This window comes from Schistocerca serialis, chromosome 3, assembly GCF_023864345.2.
Source record: "Schistocerca serialis cubense isolate TAMUIC-IGC-003099 chromosome 3, iqSchSeri2.2, whole genome shotgun sequence".
In the NCBI taxonomy this organism is placed as follows: Eukaryota; Metazoa; Arthropoda; class Insecta; order Orthoptera; family Acrididae; genus Schistocerca; species Schistocerca serialis.
In genome coordinates this window covers 165819620-165843764 of record NC_064640.1, presented here as the reverse complement: position 1 = coordinate 165843764, position 24145 = coordinate 165819620, and the positions used below count along the sequence as shown (strand labels likewise).

The following is a 24145-nucleotide window of genomic DNA, read 5'->3' as shown; positions in this document are numbered from 1 at the left end:
TATTTTATCTCATAAAATTTGTTGTAAATAATCCATTAGAGAGCAGAAGGAATAATGATGTCCATAATTAAAGTACTAGCAGAAAATGTGACCTTTAAAAACTAACTTTAGCTCAGAAAGTGCAAATAAAGTTGCCATCAAAAGCATGTTTCTTACCCAATAATATGAAATACATACCATACAGCAAAGTTAAATTTGAAATAAAACTAAAAAAGTTCCTTTTGGGCATCATCTTCTATTATATGAAAGAATTTTTATTGAGAAACTTATCGGTACAAAAAGTACGCAGAAGAGTTACTGTGAATCTTGGAAAGTAGGCAAGAGGTATTGTTGGAATTGAGTTGTGAAGGCAGGTTGTGTATTCTCTGTGGATAGCTCAGTTGGTAAGAACATTGGCCATGAAAGGTAGCATTTTACGAGTAAGTCAGATCTCAAACTGACATAGCTTTTTATCCTGTCAGAATGTTTCACAGTAATGTGCACACTGCTGCAGACCAAAAAATTCATTCTGGTGGTTTGTTTGTGTGGCCAATTTGTTGTGATTTGTATGGTCCTGTCTGCTGCTCACCTATTTGATAAGTAGTGATGTACCTGCATATAATTACAATATTGAGAAGTAAGTGTTATTGGTTGGAGTGTGGATATAAATTGTTGAGTAGGCCTTTTCATGAAACTTCCATGTGATACCACCAAAATCACTAAACTGAGTTGTAGATAAGTTTATTTCATCCAGTCTGAATGCACTTGTCACAATAAATTACCTGTGATTCTTATTTGTAGAAGTTAGATTTGTTTTCTGTGTGTCAATCACTGTTTTTGTTATTTATAACTAAGTTTATTCTCTTGGTATTATTGCATTTTGAAATGATGTCTAGAGACTATGTAAAAAGCCCTTGCATTCCATTTTTTAGGGAAACGTGTGATGTCACTTGCTGTTGGTGCAGGTCATGTATTAGCATTGACAGATGAGGGAGAAGTATATGGTTGGGGAAGAAATGATTATGGTCAAGTTGAGGAGACGAATGGAACAAGTATTCTTGAACCAATGCTTGTGACATCCCTTCAAGGAAGATCAATTGTTGGCATTGCTTGTGGCCCAATACAGGTAACTTGCTCCTTATAAAATACAAGAAATAATTTACTTATTTATTCTCCATAGATAAATAAACTATGTGATCAAAAGTATCTGGACACCCCCAAAAACAAATGTTTTTCATATTAGGTGCATTTTGCTGTCACCTACTGTCAGGTACTCGATATCTGCAACATCATTAGTCATTAGACATCGTGAGGGAGCAGAATGTGGTGCTCCGCGGAACTTACGGACTTCGAACGTGGTCAGATGATTGGGTGTCACTTGTGTCATATGTCTGTATGCAAGATTTCCACACTCCTAAACATCTCTAGGTCCACTGTTTCCGATGTGATAGCGAAGTGGAAATGTGAAGCGACATGTACTGCACAAAAGAATACAGGCTGACCTCATCTGTTGACTGACAGAGACCGCTGACAGTTGAAGAGGAATTCCAGACTGCATCAGAATCCACTGCAAGTACTATGACAGTTAGGTGGGAGGTGAGAAAACTTGGAATTCTTGGTCGAGTGGCAGCTCATAAGCCACGCATCATGCCAGTAAATGCCAGACGACGCCTCGCTTGGTGTAAGTAGCGTAAACATTGGACGATTGAACAATGGAAAAAATGTTGTGTGGAGTGAGGAATCATGGTATGCAATGTGGTGTTCTGATGGCAGGATGTGGGTATGATGAATGCCCAGTGAACGTCATCTGCCAGCGTGTGTAGTGCCAACAGTAAAATCCGGAGGCTGTGGTGTTACGGTGTCGTCATGTTTTTCATGGAGGGGGCTTGCGCCCCTTGTTGATTTGCATGGCACTATCACGGCACAGGGCTGCATTGATGTTTTAAGCACTTTCTTGCTTCCCTCTGTTGAAGAGCAATTCGGGGATGGTCATTGCATCTTTCAACACGATCGCATACCTGTTCATAATGCATGGTCTGTGGCAGAGAGGTTATATGACAATAACATCCCTGTTATGGACTGGCCTTCACAGAGTCCTGGCCTGAATCCTATAGAACACCTTTGGGATGTTTTGGAACGCTGAATTCATGCCAGGCCTTACTGACTGACATCGATACCTCTGCTCAGTGCAGCACTGGGTGAAGAATGGGCTGCCATTTCCCAAGAAATCTTCCAGCACCTGATTGAACGTATGCCTGCGAGAGTGGAAGCTGTCATCAAGGCTAAGGGTGAGGCAACACGATACTGAATTCCAGCATTACCGACGCAGCATGCCACGAACTTGTAAGTCATTTTCAGCCAGGTGTCTGGATACTTCTGATCACATAGTGTGCAACATTTGTTATGGATTGTGGGCATTACTACAATTCATCTCATAACTGTACGGGATCAATTACAAAAACACAGTATGTGTCAATTACTTATAAATAATATTGTGCAAGTGAAGATAATCTATTTCACTAAGAGAAGTTCTGAAATGTTATAAAAGCACTAACTAGTAAAATACTACTTCAAGGAACTTATGAGCAGCTTCCCTTTGAACTTTTTATATACTTTGGAAGTTTGTTAAACAGTGTGAACCCCTTGTGATAGGGAATGTTGTTAGCATCTTGTGCATTTGCCCTGCTAGGTGATAATCACAGTTTCTTATAGTATTATAAATACTTACAATCAACAAAACAAAAGTGTTTGCCTGTCTTGATAGGCTCGGGTACCTTATGCACCAGTAATAATGCAGTTGTTTGGCAGAGGTGGCAGCACAACATTTAACACCGTTTTAGCAGTGGATGTGTTCCCTTCTTATTGTAAAAATTTTACTTATAGAACTTTTTTATTTTCTCTGATTGTGTATGATTACCACATATTGTTTTATATATAAATTATAACACTTACGTTTATCTATTTAACACTGCACCACAGACAGGTATATGACAGTCATTCTCAGCATATGCAGGCCATGAAAGACAGTGTCTCATCACCCATCCAGTATGATGGTTTCTGTGCACTTGAAGCGGCAGCCAGGTGTGGTATTCAACCATGCAGTGTCCAGAAATGGATAAATCGGTGATGCGAAACGGGTGCAATGGTCGGCTTTGAGAGTCGGGCTTAGGAGAGGTGTCAACACCTAAGACAAAGTTTTAGTGAACACCTGTACGGAATGATTATTTTTAAACTTCTTGCAACTCAAGAATGAGGTCAATTTCTGTGGATGCTTGCGAACCATTTACAACCAGTTAAGGATGCTGACCTCGAAGTCCATAGGGCCATTAATAAATAGGCCTTCTCTGATGATCACAAACTTTATAGGCTTGTCTTTGTTGAATTGAATGTAGAGTGTTACTGGCACCACATCATCTTTTCAGTTAAGTTAATATTTAACTCAGTGATTGAGTGCCTGACGATGGTCTACAGGCCATAGGGAGCATGTTACAGCCCACAATGCATGGTGCAACATTCATATGTTGGTCACATCATAGTCTCGTGCTGGTGATGGATGTCGTCAGATGGGGGAGGGATACTTCATCAAATGTATGGTAATTTCAACACAGATCAGTATGTGCATATCATGAAACATACTATGATGTGAAGGGTGAGGATGTGCTATCCCAGTGAAGTAATCCAGTTCCAGTAGAACCACTCACCAGTTCACAAGAGTCAAATCATTCAGCTGTGGTGTTCACAATAGGCTGACATCTGCCTGATTGAGTGGACTGTTTGGACAATGTGCGTGGATCTCATTGAAAATCTGTGAACAAAATGGTCTCATGAACATACACTGGCCCCACACACTCCTTACCAACTGTGGGACGTAGTGCTAGATACTCGAGAGAGTCTTGTGGACAGTGAGACATATTTTCAGAGGCTGACCACCTCCCTGCCTCATAGGATGAGGCAGGTAATTGATTTTAATGGTGGGTAGACATACTAACCGCATCCCTGACATGAAACTTTCCTCTTCTCACATTACTCCACTTTATGTTAAAATATTTGATATGATTGGATGTTTGTCAGTTGGAAATGTACATGTAGTTATTGTATTTTAAATTTTGCTTATTAAATGTGTGCAACTTAATACATGTAAGTATGAAAAAAGCACAAACAATTCCATTTGAATCAAAATAGAAACGTTTTAATATGACACAGTCATAGAAAATGCTTAACATTGACCATTATATGAACAGGTAAATCATAGAATGATAATATTCTCTTCCTTACTATCTCTCCAAAATTCTCCACATTTATTGTGCAAAAGAAATGCAATCAGGATGTGCAAAATCTCTTTTTTTCAGTAAATGTTCTTTAGGAGCCCATGGATAGCATTCAGTGCACTGTGCCCATTTCTCTATATTAGTCTTCAAAGAAATGACCACTGCAGAGTATGCATTCAGCGTCTTCTTCTTCAGCTGCACGTGCACATCTAAAGCATCATTCTCAATTAAATTTGGACAGACTTTGAATGACGGGAAGATTATGTTTCCTGTGTTTTTCCTTTATTCTTATTCAAGAGCAAAGCTTTCACTTCTGTCTCCTTTGATTCAGCTACAGATATCTTTTCTTTGAATTGTTTCACGTGTTCTCTGTGCGGAAACAATGTTAGCTACTTAGCAGATTCAAAGCATGCTGATTTTACTAGAACTGGTAGTTACTGATGTGGCTTGCTGATTTTGGGAGCTGGCCGGATAGCATTGGGACTCACATTTACTCCATTGCTTTCATCATGTAGGTCAAACTCCTGTTGTACTGCAAAGTTATTGCTTACAAGTATATGCCTGTTACACGGTAAGAGTCTTGTTTTCCAGAGGCTGTTTAAGGCATTTTCAATTATTACTCCTCTCAAGTAGGTTGCTTTGTAATTGGAGATGTTACTACTTGATCTGGGTTATTTGCCCACCAGAATTTTATTTTTTGGGGGTAATTTGTTTTAAGCAATCCCTTGAATTTCACACAAGAGGCTCAATTTTATGAGAGGAATGCGGTGATAAACACATAATGTGGACACAGTTTTCTGTTGCTTTGTCTATTGCACAAATGTGATTGGATACCCATCAAGTATTCACACAGCAGGATTACCACCAGATGGCTTCACAAATTTCACAAAATTGTCAAACTACTTAGTAAAAATATGGGTCTGAATCCAACTCCAAGTGTGGCAAGCTGAAGTTATCTTGATATGAGATAGTGAGACCTAATACGCAATACTGTCATGTTACTCTGCTCACTTTTAAGGGTAGTGCACTGTATCAAATGGAAGAGAGTACTTTGTGAAGAATATAATAATCATATGAATATTGTTGTAACAGCTACTCAGCTTCAGATATTGGAGCCCTACAAACATGCACACTCGAAAAACATGGAATTCAACACCTTTAAAATCAAGGATTCTCAACAATGTCCAGCTCCCTAATTGTCTTAGTGTCACTGCCCCCCCCCCCCCCCCCTCTGCCCTGGTCACCTCAGGCACTGTCAGAACCAAGTTCTGATACTTTCCAATGGAGCTGAGCACTTAGCTGTAGTCAGAATCTAGCTGTTTCACATTAGCAAACTCTCCCATGATAGATGCCTTTTCCCCTATATTTAAAATCATTTTCAGTACTGCTGGTATGATTTGGGTAAATTAAAAACAATGTCAAATCAGAACATAAATAGTCATTTTCTCAAATTAAATTATAATTGCAGTAAGACAAAGCACAGTTAATTCCATCATCTGATGTCTGTAGCTTCATACCCACAGACCACCAAAATTGTAGATTTCTACTTTCCTTGAAAATTAGGAAGAAACATATCACAATTTCTATCAGAAAACTGTACTCTACACTTGTCCTGTCAGTTGGAAGGACATTCAGTTTTGTCCTCGCTTATCTTTTTTGGATCATTAGACACGTCCAACTGGATTTTAATAAGTAATATCTGAACAATTTAAATATCTTACTCAGACCCATTACGCTGAACATTTGAACTAGCAGTCTATTATAGTCACTGAATGGTGATGCTGCTGCGTGCCGCTGTCAGTGTGTGGCAGGTGGAGCCCTTGGCAGCCTGACTGCTTCGTGGTTTCATTGTATCACTGTATCACACAAGGAAGGACAATATTTATCAGTATGGCTGAAATTGAAGGTGTATGCATGCAGTGATCTGCAACAGTGTGGTCTCATAGGAATCGGTGGAGAGCAACAGTGAGGCTGGGCAGCCAAGCCTCCAACACGTGACCCACCAGGTAGGTGGTCACCAGCAGAAGGTGGACACCCAGCAGCTGACCGTACAGTGCAAAGGCACCAACTTGTCTTTATACAGCCTCTAGCTCAGGCAGGTGCCTGCAGCTACTGTGGGCAAAATCCTTACAAAGTAACTGAATGTTTCATTTGGCACTGCGGTGGTCTTTACCTTGAAGTTAACAGCTGATGAATATGATACTGTTCTGCATCACATACACACCCTGGTACAGTTTTGCACAATGAACATTGTCGAGCATCTGAGAATATCTAATACTTAGCATAAACCATGTGGTTCATTGGCTATTAGTTAAACTAAACATTAATTTCTGTGGTTAGTCCAGTCCGTTGGTAACTGGTGCACTGGAAGCTCGATAGCTCGGGTGGTTTTCCACTTGAAGTAGATGTAACTTACACAAAGGGCCGGAACCATAATGGTATCAGAAACATCCCTGATCATAAACTTGTTGTGTTGCTCATCATGGTGCAGGAACATTTGCTCAGTGTTAATGTGACGTTTTTGTGCATATATCAGTGGATCCAGTGAGTGGAGGTGGTTTGTTTTTAGGTTGTTATTTAAATGGGTTGGGTTCTGAGTAGGCAACACATCCAATGTTTTTTCTGGCCAATACAATGAGGGCTATGTCATATTCATTATAGTTGTCACAATAATAATGCTGTATGGGGAAAGACATCTGTTCCACACTACCACCCCCCTTTCTCAAGGCTGGATGTGTATGGTCCATCATTACACAGTTCGCCCTGTTACCATAGCATGCCCCTATTATAATTACTCACCATATCATCTACCAATCCCATTGCAAGAAGTGTTAGCAACAAATGAAAGATAAATTACCCAGCACTAACAAGTTAAAGTATCTTCTTTAAACTAGGATGCTCTTATAGTCTTAACGTGTTTTATTACAGAGCTGTTCTATATACCTCATAAAACTCAGTTCTCTTTAGCACAACCTGAGTGCATACAGCACCTTGTATATATCCTGCACACTAGCTTGTGTCTCCTTCCTTCTCTTTTTATCTTTTGTTTTCTTTGCAGGTAATGATAGTATGTTTCCCCAGCTTTTCCTACCTCTTTAGGACTTCATTAATTTGCCTTCTTCATCCACTTCCAATTCCCCATTTTTTCATGTTTTAGTTTTAATAACTTTGGAAGGTGATGACATCTTCCTGCTGTATGCCACTTCATATGGCAATAGCCCAACACAGTCATGCATTTTAGAGTTTGTTGTGGCTACATCATAGGATAGATAAATCTCTGTCATTGTGGTAGCTATTCAAATAACAACTTAATATTTTACTGGTGGTACAGTGAACACACTCAGTCCTCACATTCACCTGAGGGTGGAAGGGACAAGTCATTAGCTTGCAGATTCAAAGTAGATGGCATAGTTGTTTAAATAGTTCGGATGTGAAGTTGGCTTACTCCTTTAGGCAATTTGACTTCACTACATCTCTAGATCCCTCCCTGCCTTATGTTGTTGGACACACTTTATCTGGCTCCTCCATCAAGACCATTACAGCTTGGGTGACCCTGCCAGAATCTACACTACCGCCAGCACAGCTCTTGACTTCGACAGAGCATGCAAGCGCTTCCGGCCAGCACAGCTCTTGACTTCGACAGAGCATGCAAGTGCTCCCGCACAGCACTGAAGGTGCCTCCAAGAAGGCAGCGTCCCCTGGGAGTAAACCTGATACAAATCCTGGTCCTCCAAGTTGGGAGTTGGGCAAGCAGCTGACAACCCCTTCCTATAAGAACCAAAGCCCTGTTCAGAAACTTCAAAGTAAAGAAGCTGGACTGATACATGGACAATGACGTAGTACCACTAAAGGGAAAGGCAAAGACATTACAAAAAAGGAAAAATGATGTGTTTATTAGAATCTGGAATGTAAGATCATTGTACAGGGCAGAAACCATGAGGTCACTGCGAGAAAAGCTCAATAAAACACAGACAGGCATAGTTGCTCCACAGAAAATGCAATGGAATAGACATGGAGTGCTTGAAATGGGAAGCTGGATAATTTTCTTCCATAATCCAAAGAGCAACCGTGAATTTCATACTGGGTTTGCAGTAAGACAGAAATTTAAATGTAGAGTGGGTGAATTTACTGGAATAGCATCTAGAATCTTACAAATGAGATTGAAGGCCCAATTCACAAATGATTTATTGATCAGTGTACATGCACCTAAAGTAGTAGGAGATGACCAGGATAAATTTGACTTCACTACATCTCTAGATCCCTCCCTGCCTTATGTTGTTGGACACACTTTATCTGGCTCCTCCATCAAGACCATTATAACGGATGCCCTGAGCATAATACAAAAGTAATTATTGGAGACCTCTATGCACAGATTGGAGAAGAAGATCATTATTGTCCAGCAATAGGAAAGCATAGCCTCCACTAATACACAAATGATAATCAACAGAGTTGTTCAGTTTGCCCTAGCATATAATATGGCTGCAGGTAGCACTATGTTCCCCCAAAAGGATACATAAAGCAACATGGTATAGCCCTGATCAGCCTTCAATCAAAATGATCTTGTAATTATTGACAGATGGCATATCTCCAACTTACTCAATGTACATACCTACAGAGGAGTTAATGTGGATTCAGACCACCATCTTGTAATGCAAAACTAAGAGATCGATATCTAACACAAGAAAGGTAAAAGGAACATCTCGAAGAAAGTATATGATATTAAAGCTAAAAAATGAAGAATTGCTAAAACATACTCTGAGAAGATTACTGAGAATCTTGCACTATACACTCCTAGTGTAAGTGATACTCTGGATCAGAAATGGTGTGCTTTCAGGGACACAATCATTGAGGCAGTAGAAATAGTGCTAGGGAAAGAAGGAAAACAACCAAGGAGTTCCTGGTTTGATGAAGATTGTAAGAGATTAAGTTACGACAAAAACCTGACTTATAGGGAAATGCTTGAGAAATGGTATACACATTTAGCAGTAAGAAATTATCGAGATAAAAGGAAAGGAGAAGAGAAACTGCATCAGAAGAAGGAAAGAGAATGGGAAAGAAAGCAGATCGAAGAATTGGAGATAATTGGAAAAACAAATTAAGTCAGAAAATTCTATCAGAAAATAACTAGTGAAAAAAGAACATTTAAGCCGCATATTAATAGATGCGAAAGTAAAAATGGGGAATTATTAACTTATGACCGAGAGATATTGGAACATCGGGTAGAGTATTGTAGTGAACTTTTGGATGCTCCAAGGCCCTCTGTTGAAGAGATCCTAATCCACCCAGAAAAAGATTATTATGAGGCCCATAGTCCCTCTCCTCCCTCAAGGAAAAGTAGACAAAACAGTTTCCTGACTGAAGAACATTAAAGCACCAAGGACTGGTAATATAACAGTAGAACTATTGAAAGCCAAAGGAGTTAAATCACTGGCAAAAGGAAGAGTTGCCAGAAGAATGGAATGTAGGCATAGTGTGTTTGATACACAAGAAAGGAGATATAGTTAAATGTGGTGACTACAGAAGTAATACACACCAAATTGTTGCATGTAAAGTATTGTCAAATATCTTGTTTAGTAGACTCTCACCCATAGCAGAAAACATTATTGGAAGTTATCATTGTGTATTCAGACCAGGAAAGTCAACTGTGAACCAGATATTTACTCTCTGGCAAATAGTAGAGAAAATCAATGAATTTGATGTTGGTGTGCACCGTCTTTTCATTGATTTCCAATCTGCATATGAAACAATAAATTGATCTAAATTGTATGAGACAGTGGGGGAATTTAGGATACCTGGGAAGTTGGTACTCTTGATAGAGGTCACCCTAATGCGCTCTAAGAGTACTGTGTAAGTGCAGCCTGGGCTGTCACCCCACATGAACTGGGCTAAGACAAGGGCAAAGACTTTCCTGCCTACTCTTCAATTCAGCACTCGAAAAAGCGGTATGTGAATTGGGTATCCAGGCAAGAGGTACTATCTACCATAAGTCTGTACAACTGTTGGGATATGCAGATGATGTGGATCTAATGAGTGCAACATTTAGAGATCTACAAAGTGCATTCTTAGCTTGAAAACTGTGTGCAGAGAAGATGGGCTTGAAAATTAATGAAGGAAATACCAAGTATATGTATAGTGGTACAAATCAACCCTTACAGCCTACAGTACTTGTGAGGGAATGACTTTTGAGCGAGTGGAATGTTTCACTTGTCAGGTAGAAGCAAATGGTAGCAATTCGATTGAAATTATGGCCTACATAAGTGCTTCTAATCAATGCAGTTTTAGAATGCTGTGAGATTTTAATTTTAAGCTTCTATCAAAGAGACCAAGTGCTGATTCTATAAAACACTGATATGCCCAGTACTTACATATGGCTCAGAAACATGGATGATTACAAAGCAGTGTGAAAGCAGACTGAGGTCATGTGAAAGAAGTATATTGAGGAGAATCTTTGGATCTCTGTATGGAAACAGGAGTTGGAGATGGCAAAGGAATGACGAGTCTTACAATTGCTATAAGTTGGATGATGTGGTCAAGCTCATAAAGTTGTGTAGATTGAGATGAGCTGGACATGTAATATGACTCGATGAGACAGATCCTGCAGGGAAAGCCTGCTGCAGTGAACCTGGAGAAAGAACAGCAAGATGACTGAGATGGAGTGACAAGATTGGAGAAGATGCTGCCTTAGTTGGTTGCCGTAACTCAAGGTCTACAGCAAAGTCGAGAGAGGACTGGTGGAAAATTATTGAGCAGGCCAAGTGCCATCCTGGGATGTAATGCCAATGGAAGAAGAAGGAGACAAAGTTGGTGCCCTGATTTGAAATTATTGGGTCAGATATGCTACACTTCAGTAACCAGTTGTTCACCATTGCTTGTGCTATTGTACTCGCTTGTTGTTGTGGGATGGCAGTTATCGCATTGTAACATGAAAACTGGTCTGTGATGGTTAACGCATAGCAGTTACCCACCAGTGCCTAGTTAAATGGACCCATAATGTCCATCCGCACCATTTCAAATGCCTGAGATGCCTCTGGTAATGTTCGAAACAGTATTTATTGATGGCTCAAATCAGCATGTTGTGCACATGTCACGCAATTATTCACACACTGGTCAACACCCTGTCTTCATGTTCTTCATCAAAACCATTCAGCTATTTATGATCCATTGGTCTTCTCCCTTCATCACCTGCTAACATGTGATTATGTTCTTTTAACACTTCTTTCAGTGCTGCAGGTACCATGATGTGTGACCTGAACTTTGTCGTTCGCAGTAGCCCATTGTGAAGCCAACCAGAAGACAGCAAATATTATGGAGAGTCTCTGAAAAATTGAATTAAAATGTGTGAAGATAATTTTTACAAAAACATATTTGCTGTTTGCACTGATAATGAAAATAAAATTATAAAAATGTGATAGCTTTTAAAACAAGACATGCCTGACTTATTAACATATGGATGTTCATCTCATTATATTAATCTGCTCAAAGAAGAAGTAACACCTAGTAAAGCATGTTGGTGAAGTTCACAAGTACTTTCGAAACCACCATGAACCGCATGGTTGGTTAAAAGAAAAGAATGGTCTTATGCGCAGCTCCCAAATTCTACTAGATGGAATTCCCAGTGTGACTGCCTACTCACCTTTATTGATAATTATTCTGAATATGTAGAAACTGTAACAGATCACTCTGAAGAAGTCCCTGCTAACATTAACAAAATCTTGGATAATGTTATAATTTGTAACTGCCACTCATCTTCTCCAACAACTCACTATACTCTCATTCGGAAGGACAACAGTTCAAAGCTGTGTCTGGCCATCCTGATTTAGGTTTTCTGTGATTATGCTAAATCGCTTCGTGTAAATGCCAGGATGGTTCCTTTGAAAGGGCATGGGTGATTTCCTTAGTTATCCTTTCCTAATCCGAGCTTGTGCTCCATCTCTGATGTCCTCATTGTCAACGAGACATTAAATACTTAATCTCCTCCTCCTCCTCTTCCTCCTCCAAAAACTGTCATAGTTTGTAGTATCATGGACTTTCTTCAAGCAGACAACACAAATATTGCTGAAGCTGTTGGTTGATCTTTTATGCAAATTCTGATGTGGAACCCTTTGAGAACATAATAAAAAAATGAAAGGAACTAGCACTAGAACCCTTTCACTGACTTGTTAATACAGTATACCAAGACTCAGAGGGAGAAGGTTCACTGCTGACCAAGAAGAAAGTGCAGAAAACTGCCTCATAGAGATGCAGCCGTTCGGATTGGAAGAGTTACGTCTGTTTGCTGATTCTGATTATTTTCCTGCCACAATGTTTTCCGATGCAATTGTAACACAGTTCCACCTTGTCAAATGGTATAAGATAATGGAGCTGAAACAGCACAAAAGGAAACTTACCAGCAGGTCTTATTACTTTTGTAAAAAGTCTCACTTCTTGCCCTGCCAGCATTATATCCATTGGAAGAATCGTCTCCTCCTACTGGTGTTTTTGGTCAAAATTAAGAAATATTTTAGGAGAGAAAAAGCCAAGAAATTAGTGAAAATGTACAAATTTCTGTATGCTTTCAGAGAGGACTAAAGTGTGTTTTAAATTCATTAAGATAATACATCAAATTAAAGTTTATTTTTAGAAGTGTAAATTTTTAAAACTGTGTTTCTTATATTACAAGCAAGGTTAAAACACACTATTAATAAAATAAATTCTTAAGCAAATATGATGGCGCTTTTCGTTTTGTGTAAGGGTAACTATGTAACATTTTGTATGTTAATTAAATTTTCATAATTGAATATAGTTAGTTTTTACTGTTTTTGTGATTTTTTTTTAAAAAGAACTCGCGCTTTTTTGTGTTGGGTTAGATTACAACCACACTGTTTATGACACAAATGAGATATTACTCGGTATATCAGTACCTGCGCCTACCTCGAGTAGTTTTCCTATGCCTTTCAGCACTTTATCATGCAAAGTGAGCCTTAGTGATTGTATATGCATTTTAGTTGATTCCACCTTCATGATAGGAGAACCTAGTGATGGTGTAACATTTGCAGCACGCTCTGCCAATCAGAACAGTATTCTGTTGAGTTCAACAGTGTGTCATAAAAGATCAGTTTTTGTATGATGCTTATTCACGAAATCTAACTAATGGGATTTGCAGTACCCTTACCTACACGTGATGGTACCTCCGTATATTGTCAAAAATTCATTGCTCCAGTACAGAACTTGAGCAACATTGACCCTAGCGATGCCACTTTATTGTACCCTACTACACATAATCTGTAAAAAGGGGAAATCGCTCTCTTCCTACCCTAGAAGTCCAGACTTGCTAGTGGATTATGAACCTTCAGTGTTCACTAAAAACTTTTGTTGTGTACCGTTATATACGCCAACTAAGCAACATTTACCTCATCATGTGACTTTGTAGCATTGAATTTCACTGAGAAAATTGTTAAATGGTTTTGGAACACCCATGGGTGTTTTAACAACAGTTTGCTAATGCTACAAAGCTGTGCTTGGTGTCCAACCACTATACACTTTATAGCACGGTGGCTGCCAGAATTGCATCTGAATGTAGCCCACAAGTCCACACCTATAACATTTTACCTCAGAGGAAGAAACAGTTTGCTTGTTCTGCATTTGCTTTGCCATGTCCACCACCTCTAGCTGAATAGTGACCTTAAAGCCAGCAGCTAAATCCGTGGATTGTTTTCATCCGCACTCTTCTCGACTTACTGGGTGCAAACTCTCTCAAAAAAATTCTGGCATTCTGTGTTCTGCCTCCTGGAGGATAATTTTATCGGCCATCATGTTCTACATCAACTTATAAGTTTGCAGATTTATTTTCCTAATTCTATCTGAGAATGTTTCCACTGAATTATTCATTGTGATTTTGGGGTACTTCATACCTAAGGGATGTGGCACTGTTTATTTTTTAGTTGCTCAAATGTTTTTGTCGTATTCAGCTCCTCATGGTACATTACGTACATCTTTGCCCTACCCGTTAACTGTAATTTGGCCATGTGCACCACACTTCATCTGACTAACAACCCGGACTCGCAGAAACTTCAAAATTCTCAATAAATGCCTACACATCTTCTGCTTTTTACCTGAACAAAGGGTCAGTAGACTACCTGGTCCTATAAAGGAATACTGAATGAAGCTTTTGTACTGCCATCCGCAGCTTGTGGTTTAGTGGCCAGTGTTGTTGCCTCTGGATCACAGGGTCATGGATTTGATTCATGGCCGGGTTGAGGATTTTCTCTGCCTGGAGACTAGTGATTGTGTTGTCCTCATCATTTCATTCTCAGCATCATTATTTGTGGCAGTGGCTTGATTGGTCTGTGTAAAAAATTGGACTGTGAAAAAATTGGGACTTTGTACAGGAGCTGATGACTGTTGTACAGGAGCTGATGACTGTGAAGTTGAGTGCCCCACAAACCAAACATCATCATCATCATCATCATCATCATCATCATCATTTTGTATTGCTCCAGTATACACACATTGTCTGTCATCAAAGTATCCACTTGCCTTTGCAAAGCAGCATTACTCTCCTTTACCTCAATTACCTGTTTCACTAAAGAGTCAATCACTCCATTAGTCATCTTTGCTCGTGTTTGTAACCCTGGCATTTTTCCAAACTCTATCTACCAAAAATGAAATACATGTAAAGTACACAAAAATTCCAGGATAACCAATACAAGCTCCATGACGTAACAACAATAAGACATGATTTCAGTCTTTAAGGTGAAAACCTAACCAGCATATTTTTGTACACTGACATGCCTCATGTCCGTAATATCGGCAAGTACTTCATATTGCTGGCACTGACTGAGTATGAGACAACTCATGGCCCACCCTCCCATTGCTGTGCTCAGGAATTCTAGAGGCCACAAAAATAGAAACTTCACTCACCACATTCATACCATCAAAACTCCAACTCAGAGTTCTTGATGATGTGACAGTTGAATCATTCCATCAATGGGGCTGAGAGCTGACTCCAACAGTAGTGGAGGAATCAGCCATTCCTAAGCCAGGAAAAGGTGCTGCTATCTCATCTGTACATGGATTGTAGAGGTGGTGGTGACTGGAATCACACGGTGAACTGTCACTGAAACATCTCTGTTGTCAATACTCCCATATTCATTTTGATGCAGAGACTGGATTGAAGCAAACAGGATGCTATTGCCCCTCAGTGATGTAGTAGGCAGCCGATGCATCACGTGTAGATGTCAGCAACCACCAGCATGGGAGACAGCACTCACTGATAGCAACGGGCGCTGGCATTGGAATTGCCACCAAATGCTGACGCTGCCATGTGCTGCTGTCAGTGTGTGACAGGCGCAGCTTCTGGCAGCCTCACTGCCTCGTGGTTGCAGCATTACATACTGGGAAGTATGGAATTTAAACTGTAGTAACCAGCACGGCCGAAGTAGGAGATGTATGTCTGCAGTGGCCAGTGATCAGCAACGATGAGATCCCACTGGAACCGGTGAACAGAAATGGAGAGGCTGGGCAGCCCAAGCTCAAACATGCGACCCATCATGGAGATGGTCACCAGCAGAAGATAGTCACCCAACAGGTGACCCGATGGTGTGAAGGCACCAGGTTGTCTGCATAATGTCCCCAGCTCAGTTGGATGCTTAAAGCTACTAGAGACAAAGTTCTTGTAAATGACTGGATGCTCCATTTGGCATACAGTGGCCTTTGCCCCAAAGTTAACAGCTCGTGAATATGGTGGCATTTCTGCATCACGTAAAAAACCCGATACGGTCATGTACACAGAATGTCGGCAACCGTCTGAACATCTGAGAGTGAGGGATGTGATTTTTTTGGGGTGGGTGAGGGGTGGGTGGGTTGGGGATTATTTCTGAGAGCCTGCTGGCTAGTACTTCACTAACATTTGCACCCCAACCCCTGGAGGTACAAAAGGCTGCAGCTGCCAGGTGTCGCCATTGGTTGGTGATGACTTCATTTGTTCTGATTGCCTTGTTTAGCTATCTTCTGCAGAAGCCTAGTCAGAGCTGTAATATTACCCAACTTCATCTTTCAGAGGCACTGGCTACCTTCTTTTGCTTCTGCAGCATTTTGAATAAGTGCTCTTTCACTCTAAATGCATTGTCTTGTGAAACAGTGTCTCAACTTCAGCCTGACACTTGCTTCCCTTTGTACAATGTTGTTTTGCTGAGTGTCACAGGAACAGTTCATCACACCTGACAGAATCATGATGCAACATTTGTGTATCATCATCATCATACACAACATTCCAGTGCATTTCATCATGTTGCTGATTTAGTTGAAAGTACATTAGACTTGTTTCACTGAGGTTTGTACCTTTGAAATAATTCCTCAAGTCATTTAAGGCACTAGACAGTTCAGTGTGAGGTTTTTTTGTCCTGAGGTTCTGCTGCTATGGGAGAGGAACCTTCAGGCAGATAGCACACCAATTATGGGAACACATACATATCTTTATTAAAGAAGTATACCTAACTCAGTGACAGAACAGCAACAAAATGCATGAATACACTAGCTCTTGTGATACGGCATGCACCACACTCAAGTCCAATCTGTAAACCTCAGGAGCAGCCCAAGTCGATAAAATTTTCATACACTAGGAACACAGTAGTTTAAGTAACTCTAGAAAACTGACTCATTTGCTAGTGCAAGACTGAGTCCGTACCAATGCACATGTTTCTTGGAGGCATTTGCCCTCTCCTTAACCTCCCACTGGAAGTTCGTGTACACTATTTAGCTGACTTCTGGTGATCGGTATAACACTTACTAATGCCAACTGTTGAACCTCAGTGTGGCTTGCCTTCTTTGGTGCGTGTAACGGTGAACACCACCACATTCCTCCCCCCCAAACCTCTGCACCATTGTTGTGTAATGTGACAGCAAGTACAATGGCAGGGAGAAGGTTTGGATGCAGATGCAGCTAAAGAGACAGGGCCCATGGTGATGGCGGATGGCAGATCCCCATCCGCACCCTGCCCTGCACCTTGCGGATGACAAGGACATGGGCTGAAAAACTGGACACAGCTTGCACTGTAAAGCTGCTGCTGAAGAATCAGCAACCGGTGATGAACCCTCTGGGCATCTAGGAAGGCAGTTAGACACATTGTTGCACACCACTGTGGCAGAGGCTGCAGGACCAGCGGCAGTGTCGGGGGCTCCGTGTCAATCTGCACGAGTGCTGCATCCCGAGGAGCACACTCTGCTGAGCCTGGGGAAGGCGAGGACTGCTGATGCTGCAGAATCCTGTGAGGTTCAATACCTGTGAACAAAAAATCTGTGGTAGGTTCATGTAGCCCAGAGAAATGCAACCGATTGTGATGCAGTCTGTGCAGCACAGATGATCCTGAAACAGCATAGAATGACCTGCCCAAAGCATTTGTGATGGAGCCCTGTTCACAGTGATGACCCTTATTAAATACCTGAATGAACACACTGTACTGAGGCTTGAACTTGGTTTGCCATGGCAGAATGTAGGACCTTGTGGTGGGTGCACAAGATGCAATAGTGTGCAGTGCTGATGTCTGTGAAGGAGTTATGCCGGTGACCTGTTGCCACATTGCAGGGAACAGTATGATGACAGATATGTAATGTATGTTTGTTTCTGGGAATGGGAGGAACATAGTTTGCCCATCTGACTCTTAAAGGTTTTTACAAAATGTTGAGCCTCCCCATTGGACTGCAGTAGTAACATGCTGAGTACCATTAACTGGAGGGGGGGGGGGGGGGATGGCGAAAGTCTGCTGAAGTAAACTGAGGACCCTTGTCTGATTCTATGTCCTTTGGTGGTCCTTCGATGCAAAACACTGAGGTAAATGGAAATGTCGTGTGGCTAGGGCCTCCCGTCGGGTAGACCGTTCGCCTGGTGCAGGTCTTTCGATTTGACGCCACTTCGGCGACCTGCGCGTCGATGGGGATGAAATGATGATGATTAGGACAACACAACACCCAGTCCCTGAGGTGAGAGCCATCACTGTCCCTGGCAGTCATGGTGGACTACATGGGATCCATAGAACGAAATTTGCTGAATGCATCAATAATGTGTAACCAATGACAGCACCAGTAAGGTCCAGAATAGTCAACATGTAGTCATTGCCATGGGCTGGTTGTTCATGGCTGTTCAAAGAATTGCTGTGGAGGAGCGGATTGACGAGCTACACATGCAGTGGGGGGCCAACTGTTTGATCTGCGTATTCATGCTGAGCCGTGTACAGTGGCACCTAGCTGTTTGATGTGTACGGTACCCCATTGATCTTGCTGTAGCAACTGTAGCAATGGAGGGACTGAGGGATAAAAACCCAAGATTGGTTGTTATTTGTATGGGTCATGATAACATCATGCTAAACAGAAAGTGTGTGCTGTAGTGCAAAATAACAGTGAACCACAGGATTGTGAACACCATTTGTAGTGTGACACCAACTGTTGTGAATGTACTGTAACACTTGGAGATCAGAATCCACAGTAGTTACCTGAGCTGTTCACCTATAGTCAGTACGTAATCCCTGAATTCTCTCATAATCCTGAACATCCGTCTGACAACATGAGTCCTCCAATGAGTGAAAAGCTGAATCCTGACTTGCTGGCAACAGTGACAACATGTCAGCATTAGAATGCTGCACTGTGGACCTGTGAAGGATGTCATTTTGATAATTGGACAATACTACCACCCATTGTTGTAATTTTTCCACTGTGTGTGGTGAAATAGGTACTGATGGATTGAATAATGCCACCAGCAGCTTGTGGTCTGTAACAAGGAAGAACATCCACCCGTATAAATAGTGCTGAAACTTTCTCATGCCATAGATAATGGTGAGGGCCTCTTTTTCCAGTTGACTATAATTGAGGACCATTTTAGCAAAACTCAGCAAATGCCATTTACAAAATATTACAGGAGAGGCATTTTTTAGTAGCACTCAAAAAATTTTCAAAAAATGTAATACATATCACCCATGTAGCTAGGGACTCATGAAGGAATAATTGAAGTTCATGACTAACAGCCTTTGTTGAGAAAAAAGTTGCAAATTACAAATTTGTACAAAACTCAACATATCCACTTTTTCATGCATGTTTCTTCTTTATTTTATTAAGCTAGGTGTTATAATAAACATTCTAAGCACTTAAATTCAATGGCCTCTTAAGTATATTAAATTTTGGAGACGGTATCAGTGTAAGAAGTTAACAATGTATTGGTAAATTTATATTATTCTTCCAAGTTAACACAAAAAAAAGTTTGCACAGTAACAAAATATGTTTCTCACACCATAAACCTATTGTGAAACTTATAGTGATACATTAAAATGATGATTAAAGCAATAGTATGTATTTTAATATGAGGTTAATATGGAAAGTAAGGTTACAAGAATTTTTTGAAGCACAAAAAATGAATTTATTTTAATAAAATTTACAGGAAATGTAGTAGAGATCTTGCGTTATTTTTACACATAATTGCCATTTATCTCGATATAATTTATCATCTGTGGGACGAGTTTTTTTATTCCTGTGTCATAGACGTCTCCTGCCACCTTTTTCAGCCATTTCTTCACTTTGATTTTCACCTCTTCGTTGTTGGAAAAGTGTTTTCTACTAAGGTGTTCCTTAAATTTAGTGAATAGATGATAGTCACTAGGTGCGAGATCTGGGCTGAGAGAGAGAGAGAGAGAGGTGGCTTAAAACATACCAACCAAATGAAGTCAACAACTGTTGTGTCATATGAGTGGTGTGTGGACATGCACTGTCATGAAGGAGACAGACTCCTGTTGTCAGCATGCTGTGATGTTTGTTTTGTATGGCTCTGCGAAATTTATTCATGGTCTCACAATATCTTGCAGCATTTATGGTTTCACCTCTTTCCAAAAACTCAATGAACAGAACCCCTTTTCTATACCAAAACACTGACATCATGATTTTCCTCACTGTTTTTCGAGTTGTGAATTTTGTGGCTGAAGGACAATGAGTATGGCGTCAGTGCATTGATTGTCATTTGCTCTCTGGAGGAAGGTGATAAGCCCAAGTTTCATCTCCTGTCACTATAGAGTTGAGAAAAGCATCACCTTCAGTCTCAAAACTGTCAAGAAATTGACCAGTGGCACTGACACTTTTCATTTTGTGTGCTTCAGTAAGTAAGTTGGGCACCCATCATGCACACAACTTGTGATAATTTGGTCAGTCAGTTACGATTTCATGAACAACAGTTCGTGAAATGTTTGGACAAACTGCATGCAGGTCACCAATTGTTGAACGACAATCAGAAAGAAGATATTCTTCAATTTTCTGAACCACATCATCAGTCACAACAGGCAGCCTTCCACTTCTGTCTTCATTGTGAATTTCTGTCCTTTGAAAATTGAAATTCCGTACCCATTTCATCACATGCTGCCTTGATATTACATTCTCTTCATAAACTGAAACAATTTCATGATGAATCACAGTGGCATTCATACCCTTAGCATTTAGGTAGAGAATTACAGTGCTCACTTTGCACTTGGTGAGAGCCAGAATGAGAACCCTCATTTCTAACAGTCGCCACAACACTAATCAACGAGCTACTGATTTTTGGGAATACTCGTTCCTTCTGCTGGCTTCCCGCTACATGTCAGTGTACCAGCCTCCCCCACCGACATTTTGTGCTAAAGCTGCATGCCTTGTAACGTTAGTTTCTGGATAAACCTCATACAGCGTTTAGATTAAATGCTGTGTGAAATCCAAAACAGTACTGAAACACAGTTCTCTTTAATTTAAAGGTTCTCTATAATACAGAATTTTGTCTTCCGTATCATTAACATTCCCTTGTACTGTTTTCAAATATAACTCCTTATTTTCCTCTGAATCACTTTCAAAATAATACATCAACTTCTCCACATCATTGCCTTTATTCTTGTGTATGCGATTCACAGTGGAAGTTGAAGAGCCTAAAACATTATTAAAGCACTTTTCAGGTTTCAGCACCTTATCACCTGTTGATGAAGCAAAGTAAGTATCTAGAAAAAGGTGTTGTGACCTGTCTTAGGTCTTCTTCCATAATGCCTCTTGCCTCAGATATCAGGCAACTGGCTCGCTTTACATGTCTGGAGATTGATTTCATATTGTAACTATACCAGTCTTTTCCACAAACTTTAACCTCCTCAAACTTTCCCCAACAGTGATAATACTCTGAGGTCAGAGTTACTGTTTCGTGTTTTCTTAGTTCTTATTCAGCCAGCCCAAAAACCTTGTATGCAGGCAAATAGCTATGCTCACGTATTGTGAAATGATGCTGCATTCCTGTAAATACCCCTGAGCTTTCAATGTAATCATAAGCATTGCCATCATTTGGAGTTTTTGTTTTGGGAGCCACAAAAATCGGAAAATAATGTGAGACTACGATTTTCTGGATCTTCTTTCATTAGATCTTGCTCTAAAGAATTTAAGTACTCTTTCACAGCAGATGAAATTTTGTTTGACCCTCTTCGTGAGTCAGTCTCAAGCCATGTGGAGCTAACTATTTTGTGTGCATTCTCTTGTGAATATTTGAGGATTTTACAGCTATACAGCTAGACCAGTTGGGATAAAAATACTTATCCGATAGACAGTTTGGGTAGGGATTGATTCTGCTTGCAGTCAAAACAGTTACAGTATTGTTTTTATTTTCATTTGAAATGTTGAAAAATCTTTTCACACTTAATTTGCACAACCTATATTCTGTTCTTCTATTATTTTTTAATTCCAAATCTTGAGTTGACTACATGCCCAGTATCCTCATAAAAATAATCCATGGATGAAAGAAACTACATCTACCACCACCACCACCACCACCACCACCACCACCATTGAACACAGGGACTGCCCTCAATTCTGTAACTGACAAAAGGGACAAAACCTTCACTGGATAATCTTTCTTAAAACTGACCATAAACGTTCAACATTGTTTGTGCCAGGTGATTGCGATAAGGCAAGGGAGGCATTGAAGTACATCTGCATGTTTGTCAAGCTATATTTGATCAGAATTTACAGCAGTAATCGAAGTATTGTCATCTAGAAAAACAAATCGTTAAGTACCATCATTTGTAACATAGAACACCATAGGTTATTTCAAATGTCTGTGCAATCCTTCGCTGTGATTTATCTTAAGAGAAAAATCATAGAACCAACTAGATATCATGAAATTGCAGCTCACATCATAACATAGCAAAGTCCTTGTTTAAGGGCAAGAAATAAGTATTCCAAATTGTAAGCTGCTTCTGACAATTTATGATATTACTTCTTTCCAATCACATGTTATGTAGTCTTGACACTATTTGATTCATGTTAATGCATTCTCAGCAATGCCCAGAGGTTTGAAGATTGCTGCCAAGCTGTGAATTATCAGTTTTTTCCGTAACTGGATATCACCTGTGTTTTTACAGATACATTAAACAAAATACTTATTGAGTTCTGACATCAGTTATATTGCATCTCATCTAGAGACCTCCAAAATTGTTGAATGTTGTGTATTGTCTCAGCTGGAAAGTACTGGTTCTTGTTTGCAGCTATTCTTCATTTATAATGTCTAAAGACATGAACGTCAAGAATTCTGCATGTGTGCAGTGCTCCCACACATGTGTGGAGCTCTCTCACATGGCTGCACACTTCCCCCACTACCGTGTCATGTTGTCTTAGCAAGAGGAGGGGGAAGAGAGGGGAAACAGTGAACACATTGCATTTAGATGGCATTGCAGTTGCACAAGGAACATTAAACAGTGTGCATGCAGCTTGGTTTCCTATTTCTCAACATAGATCACAAACAAAACAAATTTGCACGATTACTTAGTTATTTTTGCTGTGGTGAAGCAATTGTAAAATTTTAATCTGGTACAAAATCTTGGCATATGGACAGTTGCAGACAATTTCACAACTTTTTATCACAGGCTGCCATGTAATCATGACATCCTAAAAACCTTTTCACGCTCCTATCTTGCTCAAAATGTTGTATCATGTTTGCAACCTCATTATGGAGACATGTAAACTCTTCCCAAGGAAACCAACATTGAACTGCTGGACAGTTTTAACATAAAAGAATCTGTCTGATCATTTCTATCTGCACATGTACCTTCAACTGAAATGGCAAATGGTCTCAAAAATCCCTGAAAAACAGACGTGAGATTGGCAGTGTCCATAAAATGCGTAGATAGCTATTCTTGTAATTTTTTCAAGAAGATTGGCAGTGTCCTTAAAATGTTTAGAGAGCTATTCTTGTAATTCTTTCAAGAAGGATTTCTTAAAAATTCGTGTTCTCCTCAATGCCAGTGTAATAAGTAAAATGGTGTGTGTGTGTGTGTGTGTGTGTGTGTGTGTGTGTGTGTGTGTGTGTGTGTGTGTGTGTATGTGGGTGGGTGGGTTTTTCCCCACTCCAGAATTTGTCTGTTCTGCAATGAAATTTTATTTTTAAATTTTGACCCATTGTGCAATCATATCATGCATGCAGTTTTGCGTGCCGTGGTTGACCCCATTTTAAGATAAATCATATATGAAGTTGTCATGATGGTGATTCTGTTACTCTTGGTACTCATAAGAAACTCAAAGTGTTTAATACGCTTACTCCAAATAATTGCTCCGTAATAATTTGCCTCCCTATATTGGTTCTTGTTTGCTGTTATTCTTCATTTATAATGTCTTAAGACATGGATGCCATGTATAGTGAATTCATTGGATGAACATCTAGTATTACATGTAGCATCTAGTAGATTAACCCACTTCATAGTAATAATGAATGGCAGATGTAGTGCAGAAATAATCACTGTTGTTACTTCACAAAGGAAGTGTGTTCAAGACCGTGAATGTTCATATGGCTGTACAATCATGTGTGTAACACAATGTAATCCAAGTGTCAAAGATAGCAAAGCAGCTGTTGAAGTCCAACCATATTATGTAACACAGATTCCACATGG

The 24145-nt window shown here is 40.1% G+C and overlaps 1 protein-coding gene across 1 annotated transcript in view; it reads left to right on the top strand.

Annotated features, from left to right (window-relative positions):
- LOC126469882 (E3 ubiquitin-protein ligase HERC2) overlaps positions 1 to 24145 on the top strand; it is an 846528-nt gene that overhangs the window by 152839 nt on the left and 669544 nt on the right. The window contains exon 16 of the mRNA XM_050097213.1: positions 912 to 1105. Coding sequence (XP_049953170.1) covers positions 912 to 1105 — 194 coding nt within the window. The remainder of the gene's footprint in view (positions 1 to 911; positions 1106 to 24145) is intronic.